Source organism: Peromyscus maniculatus, chromosome 9, assembly GCF_049852395.1.
Source record: "Peromyscus maniculatus bairdii isolate BWxNUB_F1_BW_parent chromosome 9, HU_Pman_BW_mat_3.1, whole genome shotgun sequence".
Classification (NCBI taxonomy): Eukaryota; Metazoa; Chordata; class Mammalia; order Rodentia; family Cricetidae; genus Peromyscus; species Peromyscus maniculatus.
This window is the reverse complement of record NC_134860.1, coordinates 53,430,039-53,439,119: the sequence shown is the minus strand read 5'-3', so window position 1 is coordinate 53,439,119 and position 9,081 is coordinate 53,430,039. Positions and strand designations below refer to the sequence as shown.

The following is a 9,081-nucleotide window of genomic DNA, read 5'->3' as shown; positions in this document are numbered from 1 at the left end:
GATCTACAGAATCAGGAGTGCAGGGCTACATCTACTCATACGTCCCGTCCAAAACTGTAAACCACGGGGAACTAAAGAACTGTTGACAGGGTCCCCACCAGAGTGGTCCCTCTCTGGGACCAGTAAACCACCCCCAGGGCACCACAACATACACCTCATTCACAGGCTTAACCTGATTTCAGACTTTAATGGTAAAGCCGCCCGGCAGAAGCCAGGCCCGAGCATGCTGACTGTTTGCCCCGGCTCGCCCCACCCCTCCCTCTCTTCCGCTTGAGCCCAGCCCCCAACCCACTTTCCTCCAGGTACAGAAGTGGGTCAGGCCAGAGTTAACGAGAATGTCTTTGCGCCCAGCCTCCTGCAGTTCAGTTCACTCAGGAGGGGGTGGAGGAGGTCGTCAAGTTGTCAGTGGGGCCTTCCTCGGGATTGGCGGGTGCGGCCCTCTGGGTCTGGCCCAGGGTGCCCCCGCGGCGGGAGCTGTACCCCTCGGAGCCAGTGGCCTCCAGCAGCTTGACTACGAAGCCGGCGCCGGCCGAGCGCAGCAAGCCGCCGCCCGCGCACGCGTACAGCACCGGGTTCACGCTGCTGCTCAGGAAGGCCAGCGCGATGAGCACGTTGCGGGCCAGCTTCAGACGCCGCCCCACCGAGTCGTCCTTGTCCCAGCCCGCCAGCGCGCGCCCGGCCTCCACCAGGTTCACCAGGTGGTAAGGCAGCCAGAAGGCGGCGAAGGCCAGGATGATGAGCACCACCAGGCGGCCGGTGCGGCGACTGCGGCGGAAGCGCCGAGCCTGCAGCCTGCGTCCGATGTCAGAGTAGCTGGCCACCACGGCCAGGAAGGGCAGCAGGAAGCCCGTGGTGGTTTCGAAGAGCAGATGGAAGGCACTGTGCCCGTCGCTAGGGTAGTCCGAACGGCAGACCAGAGTCCTGTTGTACCGTTTTACGGTACGGTACGCAAGGACCGGTGTGGCCAGCAGAAAAGACACCACCCAGATGCTTACCAACACCCATCGGGCAACCGTCTTAGTGCGCACCTTCTGGGACACAAAGGGGCGAGCCACTGCCAGCGAGCGGTCCAGACTCATAACGGTGATAAGCAGGACGCTGGCATACATGCTTACTCCACAAATATAGTGGCACAGGCGGCAACCGGTCACTCTAAAACTCCAGGTGCGTTGAGACAGGGCGTGTAGGAAAAAGGGAGCCGTGAGCAGCACAGCCAGGTCAGCCAGAGCCAAGTTCAGCACCAGCAGGGCCGTGACAGAGCGCTTCTGCATCCTTTTCAAGATGCTCCACACCACAAAGCTGTTGCCAGGAAGCCCCACAGCCAGGGCCACAGACAGTAGGACAATAGGCAGAGACAGAGACATGCCACCGGGAGAGGAAGATGCTGCAGGAGATGTAGTATTGGAAGCCATCAAAAGGACCTGGAGAGTAGAAAGCGGCCACGCCCATGAGGAGAAAGCCAAGGGACTCTTGGCACCTCTATCACATTAGCATGAGTACTCGGATCTCCAAAATCAGAAGTTTCCGAGGTACCTCCAAATATATACAGGGCCATCTCTGTCAACCTTGTTGTCTTAAAGGGACCTGGTTGAAGAGAAAGACTAATTTCCTAACTGGGTGGTGGGGCCCCTTCTTTGCCACAGACCCAGTTGCAAAAGACACAGCAACAACTGCCTTTCCAGAGCACCCTCTTTCCCTTAAGAGACCCCGGAACCCAGCACAGGACTGGGAGACTTTCCTCTCCACTGCTGCATCCCGTGCAAGGCTAGCTCTTCTGCCTCCTGAGAGGCCTCTGTCCACTTAGCCCTGCGACTTTCTCCAGTCTCCTACCCACTCACTCTAGAGCGGACCAGCATGTACCAGGAAGAACTTGGACAGAGAGGGGTTAATGGACAGGCCCTGAGGGCAAGTCCTTTTGTAGTGGTCAGGCTGTCTTTGGAGATTCTTTCTCAGCACCTCTCCAAGCTACACCCGACAGACACACACACACACACACACACACACACACACACACACTCACATACAACACACACACACACACACACACACACACACACACACACACACACCATCCAATTCCTAGGATACTTACAAGGTTTCCCAGATGCTGATCAGAAGCCAATGCCACGTCCAGGGTCAGGGCAAAGTCATCGGACAGACAATTCCTGAATCGGTCCTAGAGCTAGGGTCGTGGTCCCACTTCTAAGTCTGTCAGCTACATCAGCCAGAGAGGAAGTACCACAGAGCAGAGGAGGGGGAAGATGCATCTTCCTGAGGGTGAGGCTGAAAAAAACCCACACCCTCCTTTACTGTTCTAGAGGGACAATCTTTGAGTCCCAGAGCGGCCCGGAAAGGAGGAAGGCTCCCTGGGTGGGGCTAAATGAGAAGTACCCAGGAAAGGGCAGTGAGCTAGGAAAGAGGGGTGCCAGGAGTGAGTTGGCTGGGGTGTGGTCTGAAAATGCAGGTCTAGACTGGAGAGGTGAACCGAGTGATGGATTATATCATCAGAGGAGGAAGCAAGGCTCAGAATGAGACTGCTGGTTTAATAAGAAATATTATCTTTGTACTTCACGTGGTCAAGGCCACCCTAGGCTGTATGAGATCGAGAGAGACCGATCGACACACGGGGGGGGGGGGGGGGGGGGGGTATCAAGGAGAATGTGCAAAAAGTGAATGAAGGGGGAAGCAACCTATTCTGGATTTCAGGTCAGACCATGATCTTGGTGTGGATACAGACAAAAAGCCTTCTCCAGCACCTCCCATTACAGGTTCACCAACTCTCCATTCTTCTGGAGAGAAGCCACAGTCTAAGTGATCTCCTGCATAGCACAAAATGTGGATTTCTTCTCCTTCCCTACCCACTTGACCATGTAGGCCAGCCCTGTTGAACTCTCTCAGTGGGTCCTAGGCAAGGATTGGTACCACTCCTTTCCTACAGCCTTACAGCCTTGCACCGTCAGTTTCAACGTGGACGGAGAACATGGAGGCTAAGCTAGGCTGTGCTGAGAAGGAAGAGCAGACGAGGTGGCACAGGAACCGAGATGCCTCCTCACTCCAGCCCTGCCGCAAGAGCATCTAAGAATTTGGAAAGAGCCAGGCGCTGGTGGAGCACGCTTTTAATCTCAGCACTCGGGAGGCAGAGGCAGAAGGATCTCTGTGAGTTCGAGGCCAGCCTGCCCTACAGAGTGAGTTCCAGGACAGCCAGGGCTATTACACAGAGAAACCCTGTCTCAGAAAAAAAAAATTTTTTTAAAAATAAATAAAAAAGAATGTGAACAGATAAACAGCCTCCAAAGCGTCTTCTTTCAGTGAAAGGAAGGACGCCATCTCTCTTTGAAGTCTCCACCAAGAACGCATTCCTTCAGGCTGTCATGGCCTTACCATTTGACTCTCCACCTGTCGCTGGTCAGGAAAGATGCAAAGCGTAACGAGGCCCGTCGAGGCCCCGTATGGTTCCCAGTGCCCTCACTTTTCTCACGTTGAGAAAAGGCAGATCAGCGCTGACCCAGTAACTGCCGAGCAGAGGATATGATGAAAAGGAGGCCCAAACCGCAGCACGAACTGAAGGCAGAGTTGAGGAAGAACTCTCTGACCACACCGGGGTGTGTAAGGTGGAGAATTCACAACGGAGGAAGTTCAGAAACCTCTGCTCCAGAGCACCAGGACAGGAAGGATTCTGTGTTTGTGGATAGAGGCTTCTGGATCAGAGCTCGGGGCCACCCAGAGCCCTTCCCAGCAGACAGTAGGTTGTCTTTGCATAAGCCTCAGGCTGCTCTGTCCTCCTTGGGGAGCAGTCCTCCTCCTCCAGAGACTGGACACTCTAAGCATACTTCCTCCCTAGTTCAGAGGTCACCTCAACCCCGGTTACGGTGTTCCTAGAGTGACCCCGGAGACTGGCTTTTCTTTTTTTCTGTTGGCCTCTGCCTGAAGAGTGAGAAAAGACAATTGAAGTAGAGCCCGGAGTAACCACTTGGGAGGTCAACTACCTCAGTTTGCTGGGGACCGATGGATCTAGGAACAAGAAATTTTGAGGGCTATTAAGAATGTTCTGAGTCAACTAGGATGGACTGGTTATGTGTGTGTGTCCATGATGTCCCCTAAAGGAAAAAAAAAAAAAAAAACACTTGCTCAAAAAAAAAATTGACTCAAAAGAGTCATTCAGGTTTTGGATCTAATAATAGGGAGATCCCAAAAGATGGAGGCTGTAAAGTAGTGGAGGAGGGTCAGGAACGTCTAACATCTTGCAGAGAGGGAAGGCAGCAGAGAGAAAAGACAGAGAAAGGAAAGGCACCACCTTCCGGAACGGTTCTTTCAATTTTCCAGATACTCCAGCCATTCGCCACCACCACCTCCTCATCAATCCTCAAACTTCCTCTCGTGAAGAAAGTACTGGCTCCTGGGCTTCCTCACAGGCCTGGTGACTTTTAGAGGGGGGGGGGGGGAGTGAGCAGAGGATCCGAGGGAGGGGTGGAGTCTTGTCACCCCAGGCTCCTGCATCACGGTCCAGTCATGTGCCTCCCTCTCACTGTGCTGACCCTCAGACAAGCTCGACACTTTCCTTTCACACGGCACAGATTTACTTCCCCTTGGAGGCCAGTTTCTTCCTCCGAAACGCTTCTAAGAATGAATTTTTGTTTTGTTTTGTTTTTCGAGACAGGGTTTCTCTGTGTAGCTTTGCGCCTTTCCTGGAACTCACTTGGTAGCCCAGGCTGGCCTCGAACTCACAGAGATCTGCCTGCCTCTGCCTCCAGAGTGCTGGGACTAAAGGCGTGCGCCACCACGGCCCGGCTCTAAGAATGAATTTTCTCCGCCCTCATCCAAACTCCACGGTGGTTCCAGAGACAGGCCTGGGAAAACAGAGAGCCTGGCTGGGGAGGCAGGGCAGAAAGCCACTGAAGGCTGGCACTGTCTGGTTCTGGCCCGTCCCAGTCAAGAATGAGGTGACTTCAGTACAACACGGGGCATGATGGACCACTAACAGGAGCACATTTAAGCCACCCGTTAATGGCTTCCCAGTGTATTTCACACAAGTAGCTACTGGCAACATGTAAGCATTTCTGGTACATGGATCCAGGCCACATTGCAAGCACCAAATATGAACATAGGCCACAGTCACCTTCACAATCCCATGTCATGGAGTAATCTGGGCCTATAGAGTAATCCTGTCCAGTCAAACCAAAACTGCAATCAGAGAAGCGTCCCCAAGTACCCTTGAGTTCCAGGAACCATGGGAAGAGGTAGGGGAACCCCGAGGTTCGGGCTTCTGGCTACCATTCCTGACTGTCCTTCTCCATCCTACCCCCGCCTCCAGGATCTCCATTGCCCCTGCCCTGCCCCACTACTTTCAGCCTAGGTGTAGTTCGGAGCTCCATGGTGCCCTCCCTAGAGCGGCTGCCCCCTCGGGCCTCCCAAGAGCCCTCGAAGAGCCGAGTAAGGAACCGGGGCCCCGCCCGGGGCAGCAGATCCCCCGCAGTGAAGACGTAGAGCACCGGGTTGACGCTGGAACTGAAGAAAGCCAAGGCTGTAGTTCCAGCGCGCGCCGCCTGGCCCGCCCCGCCAAGCTTGGCCAGGGGCCCTTCGGGCGGAGCGAGCGCAGCCACCGCCTGCAAGACATTGACCGCGTGGTAGGGGGCCCAGAGCAAGCCGAAGGCCAGCACGATGGCGCTCACCAGACGACCCACCCGCGTGCCGTGTCGCCCCGAGCCCCAGCGCGCGCCCCGCAACCGCGCCAGCGTCACGCCGTAGCAGCCGAGGATTGTCCCGAAAGGCAGGACGAAGGCAGTCAGGGTCTCCAGGCTCAGATGAACAGCGGCGTGCACCGCCGACGGGTGGCACAGTTGACACACGCCATCGCCCCAGAGGTGGCGGTAGACGGCGGCCGGGACGGCGAGCACCAGGGCGGCCAGCCAGACCCCCAGCAGCAAGCGACGGGCCAGGGCCGGGCTGCGCAGTCGGGGAGCCAGGAAGGGCCGAGTGACAGCTAGGCAGCGCTGCAGGCTGAGCAGTCCGGTGAGCAGCACGCTGGCGTACATGCTGAGCGCGCACACGTAGTACACCGCCTTGCAGCCCACCTGGCCCAGGGGCCAGGCCCTGCCGCTCAGGAAAGCCACAAAGAGCGGGGTGAGCAGAAGCACCGCGCCGTCGGCCAGCGCCAGGTGCAGCACAAGTGTGGCCGCCAGCGGCCGCCCCGCGGTGGGCCGCCAGCCTGCCAAGCTCCACACTACGAAGCCGTTGCCCGGCAGTCCCAGCAACGCCGCCAGCAGCAGGAAGGCGGTGCCGGTGGCCCGCGAGGCCTTCCAGCTCAGCAGCGTCTCATTCCCGGGCGGACGATAGCAGACCGACATCCTCCGAGAAGGGGGCTGCAAGAATCCACCGGGTGGAGCCTTCAAGATTGGGGCCAAGACCCACATTGCCGCTGATGCTGGATGAGAAGGGACTGCTGTGCCCACCCCACCACCCCCACCCCCCAGCTTCTCTGCAGCTTGCCTGTGTCTTCTCTCCAGGAACCCAACTGAAACAACTCCTTAGGACCCGTGGCCCCTGTTCCCAGTCAGCTGTCCCTCCCTGCTCTTGGCATGTTCCCAGAGGCCGCTGCTTCTGAAACACTGGTGTTCCCCAGTCCTCACGGCAGACGGTCTCCGCCTCCGCATCTGACCTTCCGGCGCAGCCCCCTCTTTATCCAATCCCATTCTTTATGTCTCAGGGGGGAAAGTGGCCGGTGGGGAGTCAAGAGCAGATCTACTTACCTAGCTGGGAGAGAAGAGCGTTGGGGGTCGAGGGCGGTGTAGGGAGGCTGACAGGTGAAGCGGCGGGGGGGATGAGGTATCTAATCCTGCCCCAAGCCTGTCACATTTGCAGAGGATGAGGCGTGAATGAAGAGGGACAAGATGGTGCTCATCCCCGGCCTTTCCTGGGCCCTCCTTCAGCCTGCTCCTTCCCATCACTGACAGGCCCAGGCACGTGGAGGCCAGCCTCCCTAGGAAACAGGATAAGGCTGAGGAGGTGCAGGAAGGTGCTCGGGCCATGAGGAGAGAAGAGTTCCCTGCTGAAGGCTGCTCGCACATCTCCCCCACCGCTGGCCCCAGCCCTTCCAGCCCACCTTCTGCCATGTTTATGTTCTCTAGCCTCCTTGGCTCGCCTGGCCCGGCCCGGCCGGCCGGCAACGGAGAAGGCTGCCCAAGCAACCCTACTTTCCTAGCTGCTCTCTCCTGGCTGTTTTCAGCCTCCTGTCCCTTCTCTTCGGCTTCAGTCTCATTTTGAGTCTGCCCGGGTCCCTCCACCCTCCAGCTATGACCGAGTTGTCTGTGACAACTTTTCAGTGTAAGACATGACACCCAGTCCTGGGGGGGGGCTACACATGTAGGTATGAGGAGCTTGCAGTCTGTTTGGGGGTGATCATAGCACACGGGAGGGGGGGAGCATGTTGAGAGCAGGAAGAGGAGAGCCATTGGGTACATTTCATTTGTATTCCATCAGTAGCTGTCAGAACCCCAAGGCAGAAGACTGGGGGATGCTTCACTGCTGGAGCATTGTCCTTAGGCACTAATGCCCCTCCATCTGACCTTCATTAGTGCCTGAAAAGGCCCTGGCTGGGCCTCCAGCCTGCATGAGACATGAAGCCGGATAGGCCACAAAGCTGTCCAGGCACTTTGTGTTTCTCAGAACACAGGAAGCTGGGGGACTAGGAGAGTCTAGAAGACTCCCAGGCAGGAAAACAGGGACGGTGCCCACTTAAGGGCTTACTGCAGTGAACCTCAGTTACAACTGAAATCAGAGACGAAGCCTGGGACATCAAAACTAAAGCCCCTGGGCTGAGCAGAGCCTCAGCCGGCAAAGTCCTTGCCATCCAAGCACCAGGGCCTGAATTCAGTGTCCAGAAACCATGTTAAAGGGTTGCATGGTTTGGGGCTGGAGAGATGGCTCAGAGGTTAAGAGCACTGGCTGTTCCTCCAGAGGTCCTGAGTTCAATTCCCAGAAACCACATGGTGGCTCACAGTCATCTGTAATGTGATCTGGTGCCCTCTTCTGGCCTGCAGGGATACGTGCAGGCAGAACACTGTATACATAATAAGTAAGTTAAAAAAAAAAAAAAAGCGGGTGTGTGTGTGTGTGTGTGTGTGTGTAATCCTAGTGCTGGAAGATGGAAACAGGTGGATCTCTAGGACTCACTGACCAGAGAGAGAGAAAGTTCTGATACTCTGATGACTGTAGCAGGGATCACAGGTGGAGAGGATCATAGGTGGAGAGGATCATAGTGGAGAGGATCACAAGTGGAGGGGATCATAGGTGGAGAGGATCATAGGTGGGGGATCATAGGTGGGGGATCATAGGTGGAGAGGATCATAGGTGGAGAGGATCATAGGTGGAGAGGATCATAGGTGGGGGATCATAGGTGGGGGATCATAGGTGGAGAGGATCATAGGTGGAGAGGATCATAGGTGGAGAGGATCATAGGTGGGGGATCATAGGTGGGGGATCATAGGTGGAGGTACATAATTAGCAAAACAAAAAAGATTAGAGCAGTGTCTGCTCATGGCCACTGAAGCAGGCATTTCTGGAAAAAAAACGTTTAGCTAATCCTTCTCCAACCAACAAGCCAGAGTACCAGAGTACCAGAGAGAATCCTGACCATGCTGGTTCTGTAGATCAGAATCCAGCCTCTCCTCACACCATTCCCAGACACACTGCCCCACCTTTCATTTTCTCTGGGTCCCTTGGAAGGGTCCCTGCTTCTCCCCCGGCTAAGCTTGCAGGCTTCCCCAGCTAGCCCAGCCTTTTCCAAAAGCTGCAGTTTGTAACTTTCCAGTAGGTGGCAGCAGTCAGCAGGGCTCACGTGGCGTGCCCTCTCTGACACTGGGCCAGAAACTGGACTAGCATTCAGGAGCTGAGATATGAAGTTCAGGAGTTCAAATGGCCAGTCTAGACTACAAAGTAAAACTGTATTTGGATAAGGGGGAGGGGAGAATCAAATATCAAATTCTATCCTTCACAACACATCTCTAAAGAGAGACGCAAACAAGGCACTTCCACCACCCCACACAGGCTCCTCCTCCTAGACTTTGTTCCTATTACTTATCAGGC

General features: G+C 55.9%; 2 protein-coding genes across 2 annotated transcripts; both read right to left on the bottom strand.

Moving 5' to 3' along the window:
• Positions 1 to 171: 171 nt before the first annotated feature.
• Ltb4r (leukotriene B4 receptor) lies at positions 172 to 4,725 on the bottom strand. Its single transcript, XM_006988560.4, has 2 exons — positions 2,093 to 4,725; positions 172 to 1,421 (listed from the first exon to the last, which is right to left on the bottom strand). Exon 2 carries the CDS (start codon positions 1,410 to 1,412, stop codon positions 372 to 374), a length of 1,041 nt encoding a protein of 346 aa, XP_006988622.1. The 5' UTR covers positions 1,413 to 1,421; positions 2,093 to 4,725; the 3' UTR covers positions 172 to 371.
• A 39-nt stretch (positions 4,726 to 4,764) lies between these two features.
• Positions 4,765 to 6,466, bottom strand: Ltb4r2 (leukotriene B4 receptor 2). Its single transcript, XM_006988559.3, has one exon. It carries the CDS (start codon positions 6,408 to 6,410, stop codon positions 5,268 to 5,270), a length of 1,143 nt encoding a protein of 380 aa, XP_006988621.2. The 5' UTR covers positions 6,411 to 6,466; the 3' UTR covers positions 4,765 to 5,267.
• Between the last annotated feature and the right edge of the window lie 2,615 nt (positions 6,467 to 9,081).